Source organism: Cervus canadensis, chromosome 32, assembly GCF_019320065.1.
Source record: "Cervus canadensis isolate Bull #8, Minnesota chromosome 32, ASM1932006v1, whole genome shotgun sequence".
In the NCBI taxonomy this organism is placed as follows: Eukaryota; Metazoa; Chordata; class Mammalia; order Artiodactyla; family Cervidae; genus Cervus; species Cervus canadensis.
In genome coordinates this window covers 3,192,049-3,206,636 of record NC_057417.1, presented here as the reverse complement: position 1 = coordinate 3,206,636, position 14,588 = coordinate 3,192,049, and the positions used below count along the sequence as shown (strand labels likewise).

General features: G+C 48.4%; 1 protein-coding gene across 3 annotated transcripts in view; it reads left to right on the top strand.

Annotated features, from left to right (window-relative positions):
* The window catches only part of SNX29 (sorting nexin 29), a 579,583-nt gene that overhangs the window by 469,230 nt on the left and 95,765 nt on the right, over nt 1–14,588 (top strand). For all 3 annotated transcript variants that reach the window (XR_006267027.1, XM_043455630.1, XM_043455631.1), the window contains one exon: nt 4,069–4,209. Coding sequence is in view for 2 of the 3 variants with exons in the window: in XM_043455630.1 (XP_043311565.1) it covers nt 4,069–4,209 (141 nt within the window). In the remaining variant the exon portion in view is untranslated. The remainder of the gene's footprint in view (nt 1–4,068; nt 4,210–14,588) is intronic.

The following is a 14,588-nucleotide window of genomic DNA, read 5'->3' as shown; positions in this document are numbered from 1 at the left end:
ATTGGAGGACAGGGAAGCCTGGCATGCTGCAGTCTGTGGGGTCACTAGGAGTCAGACACAATTTAGTGACTGAACAACAACAACAAATAGATGTGTCTGGATTTGACCCACAGAGCCACGGTTTACCTCCCCTGACCTATATAATTTGTTTTGTACTTGATGATCAGATAAGCAATTAAATTTGCCACTCTTAAGGGGATATTTGGACTTGTATAAAAATATAGTACAAGTAGGTACAGTCCATTCAAGATGTATCAGAGAAGAATGGCATTCAGCCACGAGTCTGTAGACCTCTAAAACCTTAGCTTGAACAGTTTAGAGGTGAATATTTCTCTTTAAAAAAAAAAAAAGTTTTGAATAGATTATCTAGTATTTGGTGTGGTTGCCCCATAATTTCATCAGAGACCCAAGGTCCTTCCACTTTTCTATATCCATTCTCCTGATCACCTCATGATCATAAAATGACTGCTGGAGCTTCAGTCTTCACATCTGTGTTTGAGAAAGAGGAAGACAGGGAGAAGAATAAAAAGGCACTTATCAGCTGGGTCAGATCTCTTCTAAGAGCTTTCTGTCATCTCACTGTTGTTCACTCGCTAAGTTGTGTCCGACTCTTTGCGACCCCATGAACTGCCACACATGAGGCTTCCCTGTCCTTCACTGTCTCCCTGAGTCTGCTCAAACTCATGTCCATTGAGTCAGCGATGCCATCCAACCATCTCATTCTCTGTTGCCTGATTCTCTGCTTGCCCTCAATCTTTCCCAGCATCAGGGTCTTTTCTAATGAGTCTGGCCAGGAGCACCGGAAAATGTAGTTAAATTTTTTTTTCCCCCCCGAACACGTTGCTCTCGCTAGAAGTACTGGAGGGAAATGGATACTGATTGGGCAGCTTGCATTTGCTGTGACTTGGCAGGACCCAAAGAATGCCCTACAAGTGCCGTGTTAAGGTCCTGTGAGCTCCTGGGTTTATTTGCTGACTGATCCATCTTGTCTCAGTTCGTGGAGACTTAATTCCTGAAGTCTCCCTTCCACAGCTAGCCAAGCCTTTCCAGATGCTTCTGGGGTCTAATTATCCTTCACTGTTACAAAGCAAATCCTTGCGTAATTGTGATAACCGTCTGTCTGTTGTACCACTGCTTGGGCACCTCGTGCCAAAAAAGCTCTTGAGACACATCTTTTCCTCTTTAGGCAACTTTGGCTGCTATGAAGTTCTTTCCTAATGAAATTTGTCTTTCTCTAGTTTCTGTCTGCTGGAAGTTTGCCTCCTGGGATCATCCAGAACACACCATCTTGGTCTTTCCTTTTCCTTGTTGCAGTCTCCAGAGATCCATACCTCCTGCATCTCTGAGGCTCAGTTTATCATCCTCCAGTGTCTTCCATCTTCCTCTGATAATTTGGCTGCAGATCATCTCTGAGGACCTGTGCTTCTAAACTTTAAAGTGTGTGTGAACTAGTTGGGGTTCTGGTTAAGACACAGATTCTGAGTCAGTACATCTGGGGTGGAGCCTGAGATGTTGCATTTCTGCCATCTTACCACGTGATACTGATGCCTCCTGGTTCGCGGACCACTTTTGGAGTAGCAAATTTTCTGGGCATTTCTGAACCTATTTCAGTTCATCTTTTAACAGGCAGCAGCCAAAACCTAACTAAGTTGGCATGGTCGATTTAAAATAGAGCAAGACTCATCAGCTCCTTTTATTTAAAATATATCAGATACCTTTTAATGAGATCCAAATAGTTGGAGAAGGAAATGGCAACCCACTCCAGTACTGTTGCCTAGGAAATCCCATGGACAGAAGAGCCTGGCGGGCTATAGTCCAGGGGGTTGCAGAGAATCAGACACGACTGAGCAAATAATACATAGGCCTTTTTTTTGGTGACCCTTTGACAGTATTCACTTAACTTGAATTTACTAAAACCCATGTGTCTTTATCCCACAGGCCATTGCTGTACCGTATCTCCCCCATCTTATCTTACAGTGTTGGCTTTCGGGGTTGTATTGTAAAGTCTGGCACTGATCTTTTAAAGTTTCATCATATTGTGTTAGACTCATCCCTCAAGCCTCTTGAGATCACTTGATATCTGTCATCCAGGATATTTACGGTCTCTCTTCACTTGGGGGCTTCTGTCAGACTCGATAGGCCTCCGTTTCTCCATCTAAGTCCGCTGTAAACTTCCATCCATTGATTGGCATTCTTTGAGTTTAAATTATCCTTCCTTCACCTTGTTCGCCAGAATGTTGGTGGTCGCCTTCCCAGAGCTCAGATATATGAGGTCCGCATCTGGGGATGCAGGGTACTCTTTAGAGAGAGGCAGAATTTATCAGTCACTGTAGAGGTGCCTGCTTTTATGGTGAAAGAGGTTTTAAGACGTGCATTGACATTCACTGACTGCAGATTACAATAGCTATTTATCAGTGGAGACTTCATGCTCTGGGCTGCTCTTTTCTTTTTTGTTTTAATTTTATTTCTTTTTGGCTGCTGTGGGTCTTCACTGCAGTACACAGGTTTCTCTTGTTGTGGAGCACGGGCTCTAGGGCGTGAGCCTCGGTAGTTGTGGCCCACGGGCTTAGTCGCTCCATAGCACGTGGCATCCTCCCAGACCAGGGATCAAACCCATGCCTCCTGCATTGGCCGGCGGATCCTTTACCACTGAGCCACCAGAAAAGCCCTGGGCTGTTCTTACTAACTCACACTATTTTTAAAAAATTCTTTGAGCTCTCTCCCACTTCTCCGTTTTGCTTTCTGATGTAGTGTTCCTGGAAGGTGTGGGGGCCTGTAAAAATTTTTTTAAAAAGGCAGGTGAAATAGCCCTTACAGTTTATACCCCTTGAATGTTAGCTTGAGGTTCACATCTTGATTAAAATGAAGAAGTTTGATGCCCCAGGTGTGTGTATCCCATCCTGATGTGACCTTCCATCTGGTTGTGCTGATCTCGGCTCTTGCGCCCTCCCTCCCTCCCTTCTTCCTGGGATTGGTTTCAAACCACCCGCCCCTCCCCACCGGCATGCTGGTCTGTGTGACCCAGGCACAGCTGCACCGGCTTATAAGCCTGACTGTTCTCCCCACCACCTTGGGAGGAGGCGCTGTTAGTCAGCTCCATTAACAGATGAAGAAACACAAGCCAGCGAGGATGAATGGCCTCTCCACCGCCATCTGTCACTGTGACAGCATGCTTGTGGCAAAAGCATGGAAAATGCGTCTCTGAGATGAATTGGGCTGTCGGTCTCCACTGATACTGGGAACTGATGTTCATCGGTACGCAGCCTGCCAGATGGTGCCGTTCTCTCGTGTACCCATTTACGCATGTGGTACCCTGAGTCCCTCCTCCACGCCCAGCACTGGGCCTCCAGTGACCCAGGGGGCAGGCGTGGCCCTGCTGTCAAGAGTTGGTTTTCCTGGCGGGAGGTGTTGCCAGAGCCCCACCCGCTTTGTAATGAGAATTTTTTTTCACTTTTTTATTTTTTAAATTTTTACCATGTTGTGTTGGTTTCTGCCATACAACAGTGCAAATCAGCCGTAATTATACGTGTATCCCCTCCATCTTGAGCCTCCCTCCGCTCCCCTGTCCCACCCCTCTAGTTCATCACACAGCACCAGCTGGGCTCCCTGTGCGATATAGCAACTTCTCATCAGTTGTCCATTTTACACATGAGAGTATATAAGTTCATCAACACCATTTTTCTAGATTCCACATATATGCATTAATATATGATATTTGTTACTCTCTTTCTGACTTACTTCACCCTGTATAATAGGCTCTAGGTTCATCCACCTCACTAGAACTGACTCAAATTCATTTTTTATGGCTGAGTAGTACTCCATTTATGAAGGAGACGTACCGCATCTCCTTTATCTGAGATTCCTTAAAAAACTAGGAATAAACCTACCATATGCCCAGCAACTCCACTGCTGGGCATATACTGTGAGAAAACCACAATTTCTAAAAGACACATGACCCCCAGTGTTCTTTGCGGCACTGTTTACAATAGCCAGGACTTGGAAGCATCCAAGATGGAATGAGAGTTTTAAGAGAGTTGAATTTTCTTTCTCTTTTCTTTTTCTCCAAAGGTCTACATCCGGATAAAAGACGATGAGTGGAATGTCTATCGGCGGTATGCGGAGTTCAGGAGTTTGCACCACAAGTTACAGAACAAATACCCTCAAGTGAGGGCCTTCAACTTCCCACCCAAGAAGGCCATTGGAAACAAGGTAGGTGCCATCACTGCCGTGGGCTGGGCAGCTCTCCGACTGGCGCCTCTGTCTTCTCCTTCTGCCAGTGATTTAAACATCTGGGCTCCTTTATATAACTCAAAAAGTTGGCTGATAGGAGAAAAAAGATGGGAACGAAGTCAACGGCCACCCACCATTCATTCCCCCAAAAGACAGTCGCGTTACGTCTTGTCTGCGTGTCCATCCTCTAATTTCTCCAGAGTGGGACTGCCACACCTGTTCTGCTAAAAGGCCAGAGAGTTTCGCAGCCCCTACCACTTCAGCCGAAACACCCAGCTCCGCCAGTGTGGCAGCGGCTGCAGACAGTATGTGCGCACGTCTGTGCCAGGAAAACTTGTATTTATTAGAAAAGGTGGCAGCTGGATCTCGCCTATGGGACATAGTTTGCCAGCTCCTGTTCTAGACCAAAAAAAAAAGTCTTCTAGTTCTCATCCATGGTTGTCGTGATATTTATTTGGACTTAAAGAGCATGGAGTTACTTCCCAGGGAAGGCTTTCTCAGAAGAGCTTGTTTTATTACAGGGTTGCTGCCCCATGAGGGTTGGTCACTGATAACGAACTAGTGTGTTTCCCTGTGTTCATCCTGTACCCGGGAGAAAGGAGGCACTAGCCCTCCTCTCTGGTTGGTTAGCATCCATGCATTCATCCAGCCAGCATTACTGAGCCCCAGTCAGCGTCACACTGTAAGTGGCACCAAAGATGACAGCCGCGCTTGGCACAGGGCCCCACAGTGTTGTCTGCTTCAGCCGGTTGGCATCATTTTTGTCATCCATCACATTTGCAGCCATTCTCCATCCTGGTTGGGCTTTGGATCACTTGGGAAGCTATCCAAACCCTGCGACCTGCCCACCCCTCACCCCCTCTCCTGGGCTGATTGGCCTGGAGTGAGGCCTGTGCGTGGAGGGGTTTCAATGTGACTCCAGGATACAGACAAGCCAGGGAGCTCCTGGCTTCTGGTCAAGTAGGAGATAGAGACCCTTCATCAGTTGTACCATATGAACTAGCTTGGCAGGGGCAGTTGAATCAGATGAAATAACATGGACCCTCCTCAGGACCTGGGAGAAATTGGGCCTTGGGTGGGAGGTGGTTTTCAGAGTGTGACCCCCGATCCACAGCATTGGCCTCACCTGGAGCTTGTGAGAACGCAGGTTCTCAGGCTCCGCCCTGCACCTACTGGAAGGCAGATTCTGGGGCCGGGACCCCGCAGGGAGGGTGGGGCTTAGCAAGCTCTCTGGGTGGTGCTGACGCCCAGGGAGTGTGGGAACCACAGCGCTGTCACATGGATGAAGCCTGTGCAGATCCCACTGGCCTTGAATTTCCTAGGATATCCTGTGGCCTTTCTCATAGAAAAACCAGAGCAGGAGTTTCTGTAACCCACTACCCACACTTGCCAATTCCATAGAGAAAACTTACTGACCATTGTGTTTACATGTTCAGAGGTTTCCGTGTTTAAACCAAATTAGAAATCTGATCACATCAGGGTCTGCTGGAACATAGTTATAAAGCAGGTTTGTCTCAGACCCAGAATAAATCTGTTGTTCCTTTTCTTCTGTTGAAGAAAAATAGAGTTGAGCCCATAAAATACAGAAGACTGAGAAATTCTACACTTGTAGAGGAGTGTACACAGCAAGGAGTACAATACTTCTTATGAAAATGGGGGAGGGGACTATATTACTGATTTAATCTCATGACTTGCCGGCTCATACAAATCTTGGGACCCATCCAGAATATCTTTAAGTGTCATAAAATGAGATTCTATGTAACCAACGTATTATCACTGTAAGATGTTCTCATCTGCAGAGAGCATTACTCTGGCGCAGCCCTTGCACGAAACCTTCAGGGAACGTGGCCTGTCTGCATCTCCCTGAGGGAATGAGTACAAGCCTGGACCGCGGGCATGTCTGTCTTCCACTGTGTTTTCACTTCCTGTGGCTGCTGTAAGGGGACTTCTCCCATGGCGCAGTGGTAAAGAACCCACCTGCCAATGCAGGAGATGCAGGTTCGATCCCTGGGTCCGGAAGATTCCCTGGAGGAGGAAATGGCAACCCAGTCCAGTGTTCTTGCCTGGGAAATCCCCGGACAGAGGAGCCTGGTGGGCTGCAGTCCTTGGGGGCCGCAAGAGTTGGGCACGACTGAGTGACTGAACACGCACCCATGCACATGGCTACTGCAACAGTTTCCCACCCGTTTAGTGTTCTAAAACAATTGCAGTTAATTATCTAAAGCCAGCCTCAACGGGCTACGATTCAGGCCTGGGCCAGGGCCGTATTCCTCCTGGAGGCTCCAAAAGAGAGGCCACTCCTTGCTGTTTGCAACTTCTAGAGGCCCCCGCATCCCTTAGCTTGTGGCCCCCTTCTGTCTTCAAGGCCACAATCTCATCACTCTGGTGTCTCTGCTTCTGTTAACATAGATCTCCTTCTCTGACTCCTCTGACTCCCTGTGATCACAGCCCCACCCCACCCCCCAAAATCTATGACCGTCTCCTCTCAAGTTCTGCAAAGTCCCTTTTGCCAAGTAAGGTGAGATGCTCTTGGGCTCTGGGATGAGGATGGGGAGGGACATCTTTGGGGCCACACTTGCTGAATGCTTTCTCCGCAGCCCCAAGGGACACCCCCTCCCCACCTCATCTCTCCTCAAGCCTTATGGTTGCACCGAACTTACTTAAGACAAGACGGAGCCATCCAGAGCACCCCCAGCCCTCAGCGTGCTGGCGTGCCAGGCTCAGGTTTAGTGAGAGGAAGCGCAGCCCTGAGGAGTCGGAGGAGCCTTCTGGAGTTGCGTGACCACAGACAGAGCACGAGCAGTCCTGCCTCTCCTGTGTCAGGCACACCCGGTGGGAGTGAGCTTCCCCTCTGAGTGGGCCGCCTGCAGCCCTTCTCCTGGTCTCCCATCCCTGTCAATCTGGGCCTGACCTTCACCAGCAGTGGGCTTCACGCCTGTGAAATCTATCAGTGCAACCCAGTGCAACCCTGTTTGTAAATAGTTGAGCTTGGAATTAAAGGTATCCTCTGGGTGGACCTGACCCAGTGATGACTGGCTTACACACATACACTGGCTGGTTCTTCACCAGATCGTTGGTTCTGTTCCCCATGGTCAGGAGTGGATCTGACAGTTTCCAGTCTTGCTTAGGAATCTCACAGCTCAGGGCCTTGGCCGCTTGTCTAGTCTGTGTGGCCCTTTAGCTTTTAATTGGCTGGCTGGGTTCTGCATGCATGAGTGCTCAGTCGTGTCTGACTCTGCGACCCCATGGACTGAAGCCCAGCAGGCTCCTCTGTCCTTGGAATTCTCCAGCAAGAATACTGGAGTGGGTTGCCATTTCCTTCTCCAGGAGATCTTCCTGATGCAGGGATCGAACCTGCATCTCCTGCATTGGTGGGCAGATTTTTACCATTGAGCCACCTGAGAAGCCCTGGTCAGGTTCTAACTCTAGTTTAATTCCCTCTAGTCTGTGCCGCACCCCCCGCCGCCCCATTGGATCTGAGGATCTGTCTGATTTTCAAGGGCAGAATGAGTCAGGATTCAGGACCTCAATGCCCAACAGAGGTGATGAACTCTTCTTACAAGACCAAGCTTTCACTGGCCACACCTGAGTCTAATAGCTCAGGATTCCTGCTTTGATACTCTGTGGGTAAAGTTTCTAGAGAGCTTGATTCTCAATTGAGCTAGAAAAATGTACCCCACCAAAGTCTTTTCTTTGATTGGGTCACTTCACCAATGGAACACTTGCCTGCCTGGACCATTGAGGCATGTATTAATATGGAACACTTGCCTGCCCGGACCATTAAGGCATGTATTAATATGCAGACACACATCCCCAGGTGGGCTGAGTTACATGCACCTTGTTGCTCTAAGCCTTAGACCCATTAAATGATTCACTGTAGAATCCACAGTCCTGGACAGTATTCAAGGACATATTAAAACACATTGTAGCCTTTTAAAATTCATCAGATGAGTACCTTTCTAGCCTAAATTTCTGTCTCCCTAGAAGTAAAATGTCATCTTAACCCCAGTTTGAGCTTTTAAAAAATCAATTAAATTTACACATTTTATAGTTTTCTGGATGCAAGATTTGTCTTCACCAGTGCATTTCTTTTACTGCAATATGCTGTGTGTTTAGTTATAAATGCGCAGGGATCCCAGTGCACTCGATGGAGATATATTCATGCCTTCATGTACCAATCCAGTCCATCGCATTAAAATAGTTTTCTGAGTCAATGAAATATGTATTCCTTCGTAGCCAAGTCAGCCCACAATAGTTGTATGTTAAAGTTGGTAGTGGTGGTTTAGTTGCTAAGTCGTGTCCAGCTCTTGTGACTTCATGGACCGTGGCCCACCAGGCTCCTCTGTCCATGGGATTCTCCAGGCATGAGTACTGATGTGGGTTGCGATGCCCTCCTCCGGGGCATTTTCCCCACCCAGGGATCAAACCTGCATCCCCTGCACTGAAGGCGGTTTCCTGCATTACAATCGGATTCTTTTCCGCTGAGCACCAGGGAAGCCCATGTTAAAGTTGTTCAGTCGGTAAGTTGTGTCCGACTCTTTGCAATCCCATGGACTGCCACACGCCAGGCTTTCCTGTCCTTCACCAGTAACTCTGGCAGTTGAGCTACCAGGGAAGCCCCAAAAGTTACTTATTAACTATTAAATATCATAGGCATGGGACTTGTATCTCTCAGGATAGGCTTGGTTTTTTGTTGGTGTTGTTCGGTCACGTAGTTGTGTCTGACTCTTTGTGAGCCTATGGACGGCCGCACTCCAGGCCTCCTTGTCCCTCACCATCTCCCAGAGTTTACTCAAGTTCATGTCCATTGAAACAGTGATGCCATCCAACCATCTCATCCTCTGTCAGCCTCCTCTTCTTCTGCCTTCAGTCTTCCCTGGCTTCAGGGTCTTTTCCAGTGAGTCGGCGCTTCACATCAGGTGGTTGAAGTATTTGATCTTCAGCTGTAGCATCAGTCTTCCAATGAGTATTCAGGGTTGATCTTTAGGATGGACTGGTTGGATCTCCTTGCAGTCCAAGGGACTCTCAAGAGTCTTCTCCAATACCACAGTTCAACAGCATCAATTCTTCAGCACTTAGCCTTCTTTATGGTCCAACTCTCTACTGGAAAGACCTTGAGCACATGGACCTTTGTTGGCAAAGTGATGTCTTTTATTTTTAATATGATGTCTAGGTTTGTCTTAGCTTTCCTGCCAAGAAGCCATCATCTTCTAACTTCATGGCTGCAGTCACCATCTGCAGTGATCTTGGAGCCCAAGAAGAGGAAATCTGTCACTACTTCCACCTTTTCCCCATCCATTTGCCATGAAGTGATGGGACCAGATGTCATGATCTTAGTTTTCTTAAGTCGGCTTTTTCACCCTTCTCTTTAACCCTCATCAAGAGGCTCTTTAGTTCCTCTTTACTCTCTGCCATTAGACTGATGCCATCTGCATATCTGAGGTTGTTGATATTTCTCCCAGCGGTCTTGATTCCAGCTTATAGCTCATCCGGCCCAGAATTTCACATGATTTGCTCTGTATATAAATTAAGTAAACAGGGTGACAATAAACAGCCTTCTTGTACTCCTTCCCCAATTTTGAACCAGTCAGTTGTTCCATATAAGGTTCTGACTTTTGCTTCTTGACTGGCATAGACGTTTCTCAGGAGACAGGTAAGATGATCTATTCCCATGTCTTTAAGAGTTTTCCACAGTTTGTTATGGTTCGACAGAGATAACAAACAGCACTGTGATCTTGGCAGCCGAAATCACCCAGGCTCACGCTTGGGTCCATCACGTGTTGTTGGTGAGGAGCTCTGCCACTCACAGCATCACCGCCCAGGCTACCGGAGCCTCCTCTCACCACGCTTATGGCAGCAGGACAAGGGACAGAGGCAGACCGGATGCTGGTTCTTACAGCTTCTGCCTGGAAGTGGGTACATGTCCATGCTGTTCTCTGGCCTCTGCACCTGCCCTTCCCTCTGCCAGGAATGACTTTTCTCCTGTCTCTGCCTGGACCGCTCCTTCGGCTCGTGAGGGCTCAGCTCAGCTCCACTCCTCAGAGAGAAGTCTTCCCCAGCATCCTGGTCAATGCTGCCCCCTCAGCCAGTCTCTAGCCCATCACTTTGTTTTCATTTTTGCCCAGCCTCTCCCGGCACATACTCTGAGTGGAGATGGTTTCTTTGTGTCTTTGAATAGCATCCTTCTCTCTGCCCTGGAATGGAAGCTCATGAAAACTGCTCTCTCCGGTTCCTAGAATAGAACCCAATACACCAGAGACGCTTGTGGCCTGAATGAATGACTACATGAACAGAAACGAAATGGCAAAGTTTCCCTTTTACTCTCTTTACTTTACTGGGTCTTGGCACAAATGCAGAAAAATCTGAATTCCAAAAAGGAGTAGAGTAACTCTCAGGGTATGTTTAGAGGTTGTTCCCATTCCGCTTTTGGCTGAATGTTTCTTGTAGGATGAGCAGAAGACCGGCAAGCCTTTACAGACAGGAAGGCTGGCTGCCTAGCGACCAAAGGTCATGGCTTGAGAGCTCCCTGTCCAAATGGATTTGACTGGTATGAGGACTTAGGTGGAAGACGTGTTTTTTGATGATACTACTAAAAATCTCCATTATTGCTCAGTGAGCAAATGAGAATTAAGGGCCTGTCGTTCCTTCTTAGGATAATGGAGTCAGTCTCTGAAAGTTCATTTGACACAAAGGCAAGGCGAATCGCTTTCCCCTGAGCTGCAGATAATTCAACTTGTTGGAGAAGTTATGCATTAAAGTTCTCATTAAAAACACACACACCAGTGTGCTGTGGAGGAACCGACGGGCACTCACTGAGCCGTGGAAAATGCTTTGCAACTCCCTAGAGGTGTAGATTTCAATGCAGCTGCCGGTGCCAATGGCAGGACCCCAGCAGAAGTTTGAGACAGCAGGAGGAACAAGCAGGCATCTCGGAGGAATACAGAGGTGAATTCTTCCACTTGGCAAACATGTCGCAAGATCAGGATTGTCATGCTAGGTGTGCGGAGTCAGAGATGATTCAAAGTGTGGTCTCTGTCTTCACACAGTTCACAGTCTCGTGAGGAGAAAAGCTAGTGAATCCTGCAGATTGGAGGGGGGTCCCAGTGAGCTCAGAGGAGAATGAGGAGGGGGAATCAGGGCTGCTTTCTGTTGGAGAGACGATACTCAAAGGGCCAGCAGGCATCTTGGTGATGAGTCTCACATGAGGGAGCAGGTGGGAACGTAGGCAGTTGTGGGGAGGTCCTCCCCGTCCGTGTGCCGTTTCCTCCGTGTGTCTGTGTTAGCCTCCGATGAATGCCTTTTAACTAATACCACAGACCTGGCAGTTGAGAGCAACACGCATGTGTTGTCTTACAGTTCAGGAGGTCAGGAGTCTAAGCCAGGTCTCACTGGGCTGAAGTCTAGGTGTGGGCACAGCTGATTCCTCCTGGTGGCTCCAGGGAAGAATCGTTTCCTGGCCTTTTGCAGCTTGTGGAGGCTTCCTGCATTCCTTTACCTGTGACCCCTGTCTCCATCTTTAGTGCCACGTCTCTCTGACCACTCTGCCATAGTCCCATCTTCTGCTGACCACACCAGGGAAAGGTTCTCTGCTTTTGAGATTCATTGTGGTCCAACCAGGTAACCCAGGAACATCTCCCCATCTCAGGGTCCCTCATCACCTTTGCAAAGTCCCTGTTGCTATGTGAGGTAGTGTAGCCAGGTCCTGGAGATCAGGGTGAGAGCATCTCAGGGAAGATGATCAAATCAGTCAGTCTTAAGGGAAATGAACCCTGAATACTTGTTGGAAGGACTGATGCTAAAGCTGAAACTCCAGTATTTTGGTCATCTGATGCGAACAGCTGACTCATCAGAAAAGTCCCTGATGATGGGAAAGATTGAGGGCAGAAGGAGAGGAGGGTGTCAGAGGATGAGGTGGCTGGATGGCATCACCGATGCAGTGAACGTGAACTTTGGCCAACTTCGGAGATGGTGAGGGACAGAGAGGCCTGCCGTAGGGGTGCAAAGAGTCAGACACGACTGAGTGACTGAACAACATCTCAAAGGAGGCATCCTTCTGCCTGCCTCACACTTCCTCCCTTGCCTGGAGCAGAAAACCATCCCCGTGACCTCACTCTACAAGTGAAACAAGAGACACACGGAGGGGAAGTGACTTGTCCAAGGTCATCTCACTTAGTGGTGTCAGTCCAGGCAGACGGTCTGCAGGGTCCTACGCCTGCACCCTCTCACTACAGGTCTGCCACGGAGGATGCTGGAGGACGGGCGAATGTAGATTATTTAGCCGTTGCTCGGTTGGTGGACATTGACATTGATTTTTTAAGTCAGTTTCTTTATTTTTTAATTTTTTAAAAATTAAAGTCGTGCAGTCATGCAGTCGTCCACGAGTTGTGCAGGATCTTAATAGTTCCCTCGCCAGGGTTCCACCCAGGTCCCCTGCAGTGGAAGCAGAGTCTTAACCGCTGGGGGACTGCCAAGAAAGTCCCTTAAGTCAGTTTCTTAACCTCGTTGGTATAGAAATCAGGGAGCAGGTGAAGCCAGAGCCCTTGATTGCCTCTCCCTTCTCCTGAACCATCCAGGTTCACACACCACCCACCCTCACTTAGGGGCCATTTTAGAGCTAGGAGTTGTGCCTTTATAGTCAACCCACAGGCTTACAAACCTTCCTGATAAACCTAAGTGTATGCAACCTAAGTGTATGCATTCATTCACCTATTTGTGTATGTATTCCTTCTGTAGGTCTTTGCCAGCCCTGAGAGTAAAACAAAAAGGATAAAGGTTCTCACTCACTCACTAGCTGTGTGTGCCTGGGCAAGTTATCTGACCTCTCTGTGTCTCAGTCTCTGCTTCTATGTACCAGGGGTAGTGTCAGCGTTTCCTTCCTAGTGTTGTTATGAGGATTTGAGGTGGTAATGTGTCTACAGCGCTCACAACTGTGCCTGCCTATAGTAAGCTCTGCATGCCAGTTGGTTAAAGGGGTCGCATGGCTCCGTAGTGAGATGGAGCAAGTGGACACATAAGTACGCACCTCCTTCCCGTAGAGGATTCTGAGACTCTGAGCCCAAGCAGTGGACAAGCCTGATACAGGTGGTCTCTCCGGAGCCCCCTCACTTTTGTGTGCATGTTAATGCCAGCCATCCTGTGTCTGGCTTGTATACTGAAGGCTCTATAGTCATTTTCTCATCCTGCAGGCCCTGTAGAAGGATGTTTTACAGACGAGGAAACAGGCTCGGCTGCTGTAAGCCTGCCACCCAAGGTCCTGCGGCTCCCATCAGGGATCAAGTCGGGCTTCTGCTGATGGCCCGGTGCCTCCTGGTCGAGACGCCCACGTGACCCGCCCTCCCACCCAGACCCGGGAGCCGGCACCGCAGGGAGTCACGTGGTACCGCAGGTTTCTCTGCAGAAAGGCAGCGTCTCGTGGGATTCTCCCAGGAGCACCCTCGTGTGGGGAAAAGATCCAGAAGGCAATGCAGATAGGCCACCCAGTCGGAACCGAGACACAGGGAGCGCAGACACGGTCCCCGGAAGCTCACGGTTTTCCAGAGAGAAAAGATGCTTCAGCTGAATGAAGCCATAAACGCAAGCTTGTTTCTCTTTTGACACCCTGCCAACTACTGTGTAAATAGTCCTGGTACTTAATGTATTAAACAAGAAGGAGAAAGAAATTGGGCTCATTATACACCACACATTTGTGTTTCCCTTTAATACAGTGAAGAGCCTCTTAAGATATTTTCCAGAGAGCAGTTGCCAAAGTCATCTGGCCAGAAAAATTGTCTCAGGAGAGAAACAGTGCTGAGCCTTGGATCTAGAGTATATATGCCTACCTATGGAGGTGTGGATTCTTGGGGCGGGGGGGGGAACTGCTCTATAGCATCTAATTAAAATCCAGTTTAAAAAAATCAAGATCATTTTATAAACGAATAGTCCAGAGCCTCAGCTAGAGGTGTAATTCCCGCTTTGTTCCCATCCCCTGCGTTTCCTGTGTAGTATATGAAGAGTTTGATTCCAAGAGGATCATCCTGGTGGTCTCAAGTCACAGACCTTGCAGGTGCCACCTCCTCCAGGAAGCCTTCCCTGAACTCGAGTGTCAGCTCTCTTTCCCCTGACTTCCTTTTTCACGCTCCCTCTAGGCTGCCTGATACACAGTCCTCTCTTTGCCCCCGTTATCCCATGCAATTAGAGAGCAGGACCAGGCCTGCTGAATCTGTGTCTTCTCAGCATCTCACTCAGTGCCTGGCATGTAGCAGGCGCTGAATTAAATGTTGTTTTCTTTTTAAACGTTTATTTATTTTTGGCTGTGCTGAGTCTTCACTGCTTCATGCAGGCTTTCTCTATTTGCTGCAAAGCAGTAGCTACTCTCCAGT